General features: G+C 35.1%; 1 protein-coding gene across 1 annotated transcript in view; it reads left to right on the forward strand.

Annotated features, from left to right (window-relative positions):
- Positions 1–501: 501 nt before the first annotated feature.
- LOC308654325 (uncharacterized protein) overlaps positions 502–12,571 on the forward strand; it is a gene marked incomplete at its 5' end in the record, with an annotated part of 28,270 nt that continues 16,200 nt past the window's right edge. The window contains 3 exons of the mRNA XM_081303547.1: positions 502–579; positions 5,100–5,170; positions 9,301–9,397. Of these exons, the coding sequence (XP_081159673.1) occupies positions 502–579; positions 5,100–5,170; positions 9,301–9,397 (246 nt within the window). The remainder of the gene's footprint in view (positions 580–5,099; positions 5,171–9,300; positions 9,398–12,571) is intronic.

Raw genomic sequence — 12,571 nt, forward strand, 5'->3', positions numbered from 1 at the left:
ACATAGTTTACTTTTCCATATCCTAGACTGTAAATTAATCAAAAGTAAGGCTTTTTAAGTAAAATTGTTTGGTTGTCGGATTTTTTTGTTCTTATTTTGTTTCTAGAAGGGATTGACCCCAGGGGCTCTTTACTACTGAACACATCCCAGGTCCTATTTATTTTCTGAGACAGAGTCTCACTAAATTACAGAGGCTGACCTCGATCTTGGAATAGTCCTGCCTCTGCCTCCCTAGTCGCTGGGACTACAGGCGCAGGCACCCAACAAGTGATTTTAAAGACCACCACCAAAGCTTCGCCCACAACACAACAGGTTTTTCCAGACACCTGGAAAGGGTCTCGCACCCGCCTCAGCTCAGCCCACAGATTGTCCCGCCTCCCTCCCTGCCAATCAATCACTCCATGCGCCTGCGCAGACACGGCCTCCTCAGGGAGCCCCGCCCCAAAGCCTTAGCGGGCAGTTACGACGGGCTGGATCTTATCCTTCACTGGCCCTCCCATTATGACGATTACCTACAGCTGCATTGCTAATGGCCGAGCGGTCCTAGCGGAGCTGGCCTTGACTGGAGGCTCCTATCAGGTACCTGCAGGTCCGCGCTTCCGCGGAGTTCGCTCCTGGAGGCTAACGGCTGTGGAGCCCTTTCCTCAGGACGCGGCGCCGCGGGAGGGCCCAGAACTCTGGGGGCGCAAGAGGCCGGGACTCCCGGGCGGGAGCTGTAAGTGCGCCCCCCAGAGGTTGTGGTTGGCACTGCATGTGCCGCGTTTGGCACCATTGTACCATTATTAACCATTATTTGTACCATTGTCCGATTAAGTAGACCTCAAAGATTTTCTTTCCCTTGTAGAGAAATGACCTGCAATTAAGCACACATTTAGTGAACATGTTGTAGTTGCCAAATTCCGGAGTAAAGAATGTGAGGGATGCATGGATAAAAATGAACATGACGTTGGCCCTGGAATCCTTATTTAACCTTTATGTCTTTTAAGAGTGTAAAAGGTATTTCAGTGGAGGTAGGATGTGATTGTTCCTGTAGCACAAGGCTGTCTGTGTGCCGGCTACAGAGAAGATGATTAGGCTACAGATTAGGCTGCTTGGCTGGTAAGCCTTATAAGAATCAGGCCTGTCCTGGTATAGAGCAGAGGGATGAGAACACCCTCCAGAGGGAATAGCATGGTGTTTGGGGATCCCCAAGAAACCCAGTGTAGCTAGTGCACAGGTTCCCAATGCGTATGGGCTGGAGATGAGGCCCTGATTGCCCGGTAGTATCAAGTATCAGTTCTTTGTCCCGAGTATATCTTGAATCCATCTTTTTTTTTTTTTTTTTAACCATGTCTTCATCCAGGCCCTGATAACTTCTCACCGAAGCTTGCTGAAAACACCTCCTAACTAACCTCTCAGAATTCAGAGCCTAGTCCTCCTCAAAACTCATATTGCTGCTCAAGTGATCCTTCCTAAAAGTAAACGTGATGCTTCAAATCATTTGATGCTTCCTTGATTATATTCAGAATAAAGCTGATACTCCTTCATTTGGCAGTCAGAGTCCTCCCTGAATGGAAGAGCTTTTCCATGACTGCCTCCTTCCCTTCTCTGGATGTTCCTGTTCTCTATCCTGTACTTCCTGCTGTTCTCCAATCTCATCAAAGTCTCCTTTCCTCTCTCCTGCTCCCTCTATGGAAAGACCACTTTCCTCCACTTTGAGACAATATAAGCTCTTCTGTGCTTTTGAGATGCTTCTTAATTCCTTCTTGAAGCCTTCTAGAGCCCAGACTAATTGACAACCCTAACTACCAAACTACTTAGGCTGAACGGAATTTTCTCTTATTTACCTACCTCTGCCATTGAACTTCAAGACAGGGACTGTCTTCATCTCTGTCTTCCCAGTATACAATGCTGTGATTCATAGATTCTCAACACACTTTTTTAAAAAAATTAGAGCATTATAATTATACATAGTATTTGGGTTCATTTTGACAAAAATAATACATACAAGGAATTTGATTTCGATCCCTATTCTCCTTCTTTTCCTCCCCTCCTTCCTCCCCCTATTCTCCTTCCTCTACTCTATTGATCTTCCTTTCACAACTTTTTTTTTTCTTTTTTTTGTACTGGGGATTGAATTCAGGAGCACTCAACCACTGAGCCACATCCCTGTCCCTATTTTGTATTTTCTTTAGAGACAGGGTCTCACCGAGTTGCTTAGCACCTTGCCATTGCTGAGGCTGGCTTTGAACTTATGATTCTCCTGTCTCAGTCTCCTGAGAGACTGAATAATTTTTTATTGGTATTTTCTAAATATACATAAAGGTGAAATTCCCTTTGATACATTTATATATGTGTACATATATATAATACATATTATTTATATATATATATATATATATAACATGATTTTGTTAAACTCATTCCATATTTTGTTCCCTTTCCCCTTCTTTTCCTCCTCCCTCTCATTCTCCTTCTTCTACTCCTCTCATCTTCCCTGTATCTTTATGATATCCTGTACCATCCCTCACTCCTTATTTCCCTCATTTTGCTCTAGCTTTCACATACAAGAGGAAAGATTCAACTCTTGGTTTTCTGGCTTATTTCACTTAGCACGATTTTCTACATTTCCTTCCATTTACTGGCAAATGCCATTTTTATTCTTCTTTATGGCTAAGAAAAACTCTGTTGTATATATGTACCACATTTTCTTGATCCATTCATCTAGAGACAGGCATCTGGGCTGATTACACAATTTGGCTATTGTGAATTGTGCTGCTATAAATATTAAAGTTGATGTATTGGTATAATATGCCGATTTTAGTTCTTTTGTATAAATACCAAGGAGTGCAATAACTGGGTTATACTGTGGTTCCATCTCTAATTTTTTGAGGAATCTCCACACTGCTTTCCCTATTGGTTGTACTAATTTACAGTCCCACCAAAAATGTATGACTATACCTTTCCCCACATCCTTGCCAGCATTTATTACTATTCATGTTCTTAATAATTGCCATTCTTACTGGAGTGAGATGAAATCTTAGTGTACTTTTGGTTTGCATTTCCCTGATTGCAAGAGATGTTGAACATTTTTTCATGTATCTGTTGGCTGTTTGTATTTCTTCCTTTGAGAAATTTCTGTTTAATTCTTTTGCCCATTTATTGATTGGGTTACTGGGTTTTGGCATTGCATATTTTGAGTTCTTTATGTATTCTGGATATTAAACCCCTGTCATAGGAACAGATGGTACAGATTTTTCCCCCATTTTGTAGCTTTCTCTTCACTCTTTTAATTGTTTCCTTTGCTGTGCAGAAGTTTCTTTAATTTGATGGCATCCCACTTATTGATTCCTGGATTTATTTATTGTACTTTGGGTGTATTCTCAAAGACATTTATTAAGGAAGGAGAGAGGAATTTAAAGACTTTCAGAAGCAGGCAGGAAGGCAAGAATTTAGAAGAGAGCAGGGTTGTCTACAATTGCAGTTGACGTGTGGAATTACTGCAGTGCAGAAAGCTGACCAGGGGAGAGGAAAGGATGGCAAGGAGCTTTAAGGAACACTTCAGGTTGAGAAGTGGGAGAAAGATGTCATGGCTTCCCTCAATGTCAAGGATTGTCACAAAAACTTTATATTTGGGCGGGGGTTGGGAATGTAGTTCAATGGTAGGATGCTTGCCTAGCATGCTTATGGACCTGTATTCCATTCCCAGAACTGCAAAAAATAAAAAAAAATATTACTTTTTTGAAAAATATCAATACTTACACTTAATCACAGGATCCAGTCAACTGCAGTTACAGGGTTCTAGAGCTGACCAAGATCCTAAAGATCATCTGCCTGCTCTCTTCATTCTTTCCACAAAGAAACAGGCCAGACAAGTCCCTGAGTCTACAGCATGTGAATTCCAGAAATACACCTTGAACCCACCTTGTCACATTTTCTACTGCCCCATGTTGTCATTTGTTTTGGTTTTTGCTACAATAGCAGTGTTTATATTCTCCAAATGTGACACTTCGGGGAAGACAGAGGAATATTTTCCAATTCTAATAACAGAATAAAAGGAAGTTTACGTATGCCTTTAATGTTCCAAGTTTCTTAGGAAATCCTTTCCTAGAAAATACTGCCTTGATGTTTTAGACAATATCAAGAGTTTTTGAGTTTTATTTTCTACAATTAACAAGCTTTACCCTTTCATAAAAGTTTTAAAATATCATTTTGCAAAAATAGGAGTAGAGCTATCCAAAACTTCTTAGATAATGTTCACATTCCTTTCATGCTTCTAAAGTAAATTAATGAGACTCCAAATAAAAGATTATATATGTAAAGTATTCTGGATAAGTGTAGTTTCTTGCAAATTTTTTCCCCAATGAATGATCCTTACATGGAATAGGAATAAAAGTTCTTGGCAGTTATTTAGTTTTTTAAAAAGATAAATGACAGTGGTACATGACTATAATCCCAGCAGCTCGGGAGACTGAGGCAGGAGGATCATGAGACCAAAACCAGCCTCGGCAATGGCAAGGTGTTAAGCAATTCAGTGAGACCCTGTCTCTAAATAAAATACAAAAAAGGGCTGGGGATGTGGCTTATTGGTTGAGTTCCACTGAGTTCAATCCCCAGTACCCCTCCCCAAAAAAAAGAAAAAGAAAAAAAAAGATGAGTAGTAAATATAAATTTTTATTTGGAAAAAGATAGAAGGTATTGCTAAGGGTATTCAGAGAATAAGAGCTGAATATATAATCCATTAACCTTTTAATTATACTGGACTAGTGTTCACTAAAAAGATGTTTAATCAGCTAGTGCTTTCTATGCTTTCTAGCCTTGAAGCCATATATAACATTTGACTGTAAAAATAAAATTATCTAGGGCAACCTACATTTGCACACTTATATTTGCATATATAAATTATGTGTATATTTATGTAAGTTTAGTATTTTCTTGCAAATTCATATGACTATTTTATGACTTCTTGCCTCGTACCATACTTTATGAATAATACCCATTAGTTCTTCTAGGAAAAAGTTTTTCCTTAATTAACTAATCATAACATTTATAAAATTTAGGAGAAAAATAATGAAAATACAATAATCTTCATAAAGTAAATGCTGACTATTTATTTTTAGGAAGCAGCAGCAAAAGTCCTTAGACTTGTGCTTCTTAGAGGTGAAACAAAGACCATAATTCAAATGGGAAGGTAAGGAGTGTCCTAATGAAGTCCACTTAACAATTACCAACTAATGATTCCAATGATGAATGAAAAAAATAACAGTTGCACATACACTTGATTAAATCTGCAGAAAAGGAGAACTACATGTAAAAGTATAAAATACGAATGGGAATAATAAACACCAACTTCAAGACACTAGTCACCTCTAGCCAGGTGTGGTGGTGCACACCTATAACACCAGTGACTCGTGATGCTGAGGGAGGAGAATCACAAGTTCCAGGCCAGACTCAGCAACTTAGTAATACCCTGTCTCAAAATAAAAAAGAAAATGGACTAGGGATGTAGCTCAGTGGTAAAGTGCCCCTTGGGTTCAATCCCCAGTACCTGAAAGCGAGAGAGAGGAGGAGGGATTGTTACCTCTTTAAAGGGAAGGGAAAAGAATGAAATTGAGGAAGGATATGAAGGAGATACTAATTGTATCATTTTAACTGAGAAGAGGGCCTAAAAATGTTCCATTATCTTATTCTCCATCTTTTTGGTATACCCACAGCATTTCATTAATTTAAAAAAAAGGAAACTTCTATTAAAATCACTTTAATAACACCACGAATAGTAGCCACAACTCTTAAGCTTTTCTTGGGATATTACATGTGATGATCTTAAACCAATGATGAAAACACTTGCTAGAAAAGGAACAGGTAGGGGAAAAGAGCTTTTGTTTAGTCCCTTCATATTTTTTTTAAAGAATAAGCTTTAACCTTTTTTTTTAAAGTAAAACAGTCTGAAAAAAAAAACACACAAAAAAAAAAACTGGGTGTGATCGTACGTGCTTATAGTCTTAGCTAACCAGGAGGCTGAAGCAGGAGGACTTGATTAAACCCGAAGAAAAGGAGAACTTCTACATGTAAAAGTATAAAATCACGAATGGGAATAATAAACAAGAGTAAACAATAATAAACAAGAGTTCCATACCAGTCTGGACAACTTAGAGAAGCCCCATCTTAAAAAAAAAAAAAGATAAATGAAATGTATAGCTTTTTGAAGTATTATAAGGGATTCTATCCAATACCAATTGCTACCTAAGCCAAAAAAATAAAACCCTGCCAGCAACCCCCCAAAACTCCCCATCTTGTGCTCTGGTGTCCCATTTATTGCTTCTTCTCTTTCCCCCAAATGGACCCCTATCTGAACTCCTATAGTATTTGCTTTCCTGTTTGTTTATTGCCTCAGCACCCAAATATGCATCCTCAGATGAAAGCCCAATCCTACCCATTTTTAATATGTCTTTTGAGTTCCTTTGAATCTATACTCTCCCTCTCCACTCCTTTCATTTTGTTACAGTTTACTGTTAAGGAATCTACAAAATTTCCCACATTCTAGGTTTGCTGATTGAGTACCCAAAATGCATTTCACCATATTCCAAGTAACTGATGCAGAGTCTAGAGTCCAATCCCTTTGGCAAGACTATATAAGTTTTTTCTATCAGATGGTGCTTAATTATCTTATTTATATCTCCTTTGGAGATGTTAGCAACCATCCTTACTCATTAGTTTATTGGTGTTTGCAAAATGATGATCTAGTTGTGTTTTCACTGAAATAATTAGGTGAAATGATTTTAGAAACAGGTACCTTCCTATTGGTTATTTGCTTACCCATACTGTATATTTCAAATTTGAATCTTACTCTGAGGCCTCTTTCCTGAACTCCAGACTTATTTTCCAACTGCCTGTTCCACAGTTCAAATGTCTAACCCTTCAGTTTTCACATCCTACCTTTCTAGTTCCTCAGGTCTGCAATCTTGTTATCCTTGACTTTTATCGCTTTTACACTCAAATCCATTAGCAAATTCTGTTGCCCTTCCTTTCCAAATAGTAACCAAGCCACCATCATCCATTGCTTTATATATTTAAATATATTTATTATATATAACATGTTTTCAAACGTTATGTTTTGCCTTAAATGTTTTATGCCAATGTATATTAATGTTATTATATATATTTATATATAAAAGATATATATTAAAGATAAAAAATGAAAAAATGACTATATTAATGTTTATTTTAAATATATTTAAAATATGATAAAATATATTTTAAATACATATAAAATAAACATTAATATACAAAGTCATTTTTTAATTTTGTTCTTATCTTTAATAATTACTCCTTGTAAAAGTTTGATTTAATAGCATTTTTATAATTATGCAAACTCTTATATGGCTCCAGAGTCAAGTCTAAATAACAAGGTTCCTTCGAAGAGTCTCATTTTCATTCCTTTCCACACTACTCTCTCTCTGCTGTATATAGGTGACCCTTTTGAATAAGTTTTTGGGAATACATTCTTTTTCTTTTCTGTATTTTTCTATAAGAGCATATTATAAAATACTTATATGCATTCATACTTCCCTTATTAGGTAGTATCTGAGAATGAGAGTTGATAGTATATTAGACACACTTTTTTCCACCTTGCTTTTTTCAGTTAACAATATATCCTGGATGTAAAGTATTCACATTTTTAAAATAATTTTTTAGCTGTCAGAAGACCTTTATTTTATTTATTTATATGTGGTGCTGAGAACTGAACCCAGTGCCTAACACATGCTAGGCAAGCGCTATACCACTCAGCTATAACCCCAGCCCCAGGTATTCACATTTTTTAATATTAAAAATCATTTCAGGGGACTAGAGTTGTGGCTCAGTTGGCAGAGTGCTTGCCTAGCATGTTTGAGGCACTGGGTTTGATCCTCAGCACCCATATAAATAAATAACAAATAAATAAAGGTAGATTGACAACTAAAAAATATTTTTTAAAAATTATTTTAAAAAATAATTTCATTTAGATGCAGTGGCACATGCTTGTGATCCCAGCAATTTGGGAGGATAAGGCAGGAGAATCTTGAGTTCAAGTCTAGCCTGGGCAACTTAGCAAGACCCTATCTCAAAATAAAAACTAGCTACGGATGTAACTCAGTGGTAGAACACTTGCCTAGCATGTGCATGGCATTGGGTTTAATCCCCAGTATGGGAAAAAAAAAGGAACAATCAAAATAAAAATGAAAAGGACTGGTGATGTAGCTCACTGACAAAGTGTCACTGGGTTCAGTCCCCAATACTGGAAAAAAAAAGTACCTAAATGTTACTCACTAGTAACATACTAGGCATAAATTTAAAATATCTCTCCTTTTCACATCTAGTGTCAATCTCTTTCCAATCACATATATAACTTTCATGTAGATAGTAGAATTTAGCAACTCTTCCCCAACAGACTTTTCCAAATTTAGGAATAAAAATATTTTCCAGGCGGAGATTACATTTATCAATATCATCATTAAAATATTTTAGCATATTGTATTCATGATATGATATGAGGATTTATGTTGAAATGACGTATACTTTAAATTTTGTGCCTCTAGGATTATCCTTTCTACATGTTTCTGAACATGATTTGACATTTGACAAGGACTGTTGCCTGTTAACTATTTGGAGATAGCGTGTTCAAAAGACTAATATCTAAGTGCAATAAATGATGGAGGCACTTTATAAGAGTCATCTAGCCTCCTAATATATGACTCTGAGAAGGTAGAAAGGTCTAGATGTTGGAATGCTCAGGATAAGCACACTTCAGCATAATAGGAGTATAATTCTCCTCTCCCCAACTCATACTATTCTCCAGAATATCCTTATCTATCATTAAATTCTAATCTATTATATTAGAATTCTAATATATCATATTAGAAAGCCAAGTGCCAAAATTAAATATGCCTACCTAAAAATACAGGAATAGGAAAAACCAGTGAACATAGCATTTTCTATTCTGTAAGAACCTTGATTGTTACAATTTGACTTCTATCAAAACCATTTCATACACACACACACACACACACACACACACACACATACACTTATAATCAGGTTATTAAGTTCATCTTCAGTGTAATTTATTAATGCAATTTTAAATACATTTTTAAATACACTTTTGGTTTAACATTATTTACTTTAATATTTCAAACTGATGAAAGCTCTTCCAATCATTCTGATTATAAAAATTTAACCTATATAGATTTTATACCACTAATGACAACTTGAAAATGAAGCTAAATTTTTTATATGGGTACTTAGTTCCTTCAATATTTGTAAATGAATGCATTCTTTCCAAAGCTATATCTACCATACTCTCTTTATCAACGGAATCACTTACTTATGTGCTACAGACAATGCCTTGGATAAGGTGGCACCATCTGCATTTCTTAAGAAAGTAAGTAACTTTTTATACTAACACAGGACTTGAAAGTTTTTGAAATTATAAAGTCTATAATTTATACTTTATATTTATTTAGTAATAGTACACTAACAAAAAGCATATCATTCATATCCTATAATATGCAGAGTCATGGTCATTAATGACCTTCAGAGACCTATAATCTCTTCCTAATCTGTATACTGCTTCCATACTTCCCCTGACTCTCAAGCGATGTCTGCAAAAAAACATCTACTCAGATCTATTGGAACCTCATAACCACCATGCCTGACTAATATTTTTTTTTTGTTTCTTAAATTAAAAAAGAGCTGTAATCACATAATTTGGAAAGCTAAGGCAGGAGGATCACAGGTTCAAGACCAGCCTCAGCAACTTTGTTAGCCCTAAGCAATTTAGTGAAACCTTATCTCAAAACAAAAAAAAAAAAAAAAAAAGAAAAAGAAAAAAAAGAAAAGAAAGAAAGAAAGAAAAAAAAGAGCTGGGATTTATTTCAGTGACAAAGCATCCCTGGGTTCAATTCCCAGTACCAAAAAAGAAAGAAGAGAGAGAGAGAGAGAAAGAAAAAGAGAGAGAAATGGAGGGAGGAAGGGATAGGGAGAGAGAGTGAAAGAGAAAGAAATTAAAGTAAAATGATATTTAATATACTTAATATTTAAAATATATTTTAATATATGTGGGAAATGTATTTTATTTGCAAATAATTATATGCATGGGGAAATAAGTGACAAGAAAATTTTGAGACCAATATTGTAAAGACATTTCTATGAGCATATATAAATCAACTATTAATAGTTAAATAAAAAGGAATATTATTTTAAGCTGAACATAGTGGTGCATACTGTAATCTCAGCTACTTGGGAAGCTGAGGCAGGAGGATTACAAGTTTGAGTTCAGCCTGGGCAACTTAGCAAGACCCTGTCTCAAAATTGAAAATATAATATAAAAAGGGCTGGTGATGTAGCTCAGTGGTAAAACACCCCTGTATCCATTCCCAAGTCCCCCTGCTCAAAAAAAAAAAAAAAGAAAGAAAAAAGCCTTGGGATGTAGTTCAGTAGTAGATTGCATTCCTAGCATGTGCAAAGGCTCTGGGTTCAATTCCCAGTACCAGGAAGACATGTATATATAGATATAGATAGGAAATATATATATATATATATATATATATATATATATATATATATATATATGAAAAATAGATATATTTATTTATAAATACATATTTTATGTTATATATAATGCCACTAATATACACTTATAATAAATATATAATATACAACATAAATATAATAAAAATATGTGAATATATTTTTAAATATATAAACATATTAATGTACATATTATATATAACATATTTAAGGTAAACATGTTTGTAAATATATATTACAAATATATTTAAATATATTTATGTAAAACATATATAAATTTTAAATATATATAATTTTAAAATCCAGACATATTATCTCTAGGGAAAGTTTTTTTTTTTTTTTTTTTTAGGGAAAGTTTTAACTGAGAATTTCCAGCAAATATAAATTATGGTAGATAGAGTACTTCTTTTACATGCTTATATAGATACAGGAGATCTTATAAATTTCTGAAAGACTAATTAACTTCAAGAGGTATCACCTGTTGTTCCTATCACCCCAAGTTTGATCCCCAATCAAAAGAAGGAGATTTCAGGAAAGGTAATCTAGAGACAGACTAGAACTCAACCATCATCAGAGTAATTTTTATGTTTGTTTCTTATGTTTAAAAGTAAATGATACTGGGCTGGGGTTATATCTCAGTGGAAGAGCACTTGCCTAGCATGTGTAAGGCACTGGGTTTGATTCTCAGCACCACATAAAAATAAATAAAATAAAGATCCATTGTCAACTAAAAAATATTAAAAAAAAAAAAAAAGTAAATTATATGGGCTGAGGATGTTGCCAAATGCTAGAGCTGGAACACTTGCCTGGCATGTGCAAGATCCTGGGTTTGATCCCCAGTACCACTAAATAAGTAAATAATAATAATAAATAATAATAGACTTTAAATTTATTTACAAATATATAATTGAAAATATATATTTATATATTTTTATTTATAGATTGGGGGGCGGAACCAGGGATTGAACTCAGGGGTACTTAACCACTGAGCCACATCCCCAGCCCTATTTTGTATTTTCTTTAGAGACAAAGACTTGCTGAGTTGCTTAGTGCCTTACCATTGCTGAGACTGGCTTTGAATTTGAGATCCTTCTGCCTCAGTCTCCCAAGCTGCTGGGATTACAGGTGTGCATCACTGTGCCTAGCTAGAACAAATATTTTAATAAAAGACACTGATGGGGATGGGGTTGTGGTTCAGTGGTGGAGTGCTTGCCTAGCACATGTGAGGCACTGGGTTCAATCCTCAGCACCATATAAAAATTAAATAAGTAAAATAAAGGTATTGTGAGGATATAGCTCAGTTGGTGTAGAGTGCTTGCCTCGTTTGCACAAAACATATGCACAAAGGGTTTAATCCCCTGGATTCAATACCTAGCACCCCCCCCCCCAAAAAAAAAAGAAAGAAAAAAAAAAGATATTGTGTCTATCTACATCTGAAAAACTAAAAAAAAAAATTGTTTTTAAAGATATTAACAGAAAACTCAGCTTTCCTATAGTTACTAATAGTTATTCTCTAGTCGGGTTCATGTATCATGTATCAGATATTATTTTATCTGTTCAATGTACTAACTTGTATTGACCCAGCTCAAACTGTAACCATATTGTAAAGTAAAAGATTATAAGGGCTAAATATTGTAATTTATTCTTCAGTTATGCCTACATAATTGCTAAATTCCAGCTGCTGAACACTGTTAGCTATTTAAATGAATATAGCGTATTTTTTTAAATTATCTCTCCATAATGACAAAACATTCCACTCTACCACCTTTCCAAAACCAGGTGACACAAAATTGCTAACCACATAATTTTTACCACTGCCTCTGAGAAAAGCAACATTAAATACATTTTTTGACTTTTTTTTTTTTTTTTTTTTTTAGATTTTTGAAATGTCCGGGAACTAGGGTTTGATAGAAAGTCACAGTATAGTTATCATTCTTACTGTTGAGTAGATTTTGAAGGTAGGGGTAAAAGGGGAAAGTTACAGTGCTATTGAGGAAGTATCATGGGCCCCCAGCTATTTTTATCT

Source organism: Spermophilus citellus, assembly GCF_964194105.1.
Source record: "Spermophilus citellus genome assembly, chromosome: 8".
Classification (NCBI taxonomy): domain Eukaryota; kingdom Metazoa; phylum Chordata; class Mammalia; order Rodentia; family Sciuridae; genus Spermophilus; species Spermophilus citellus.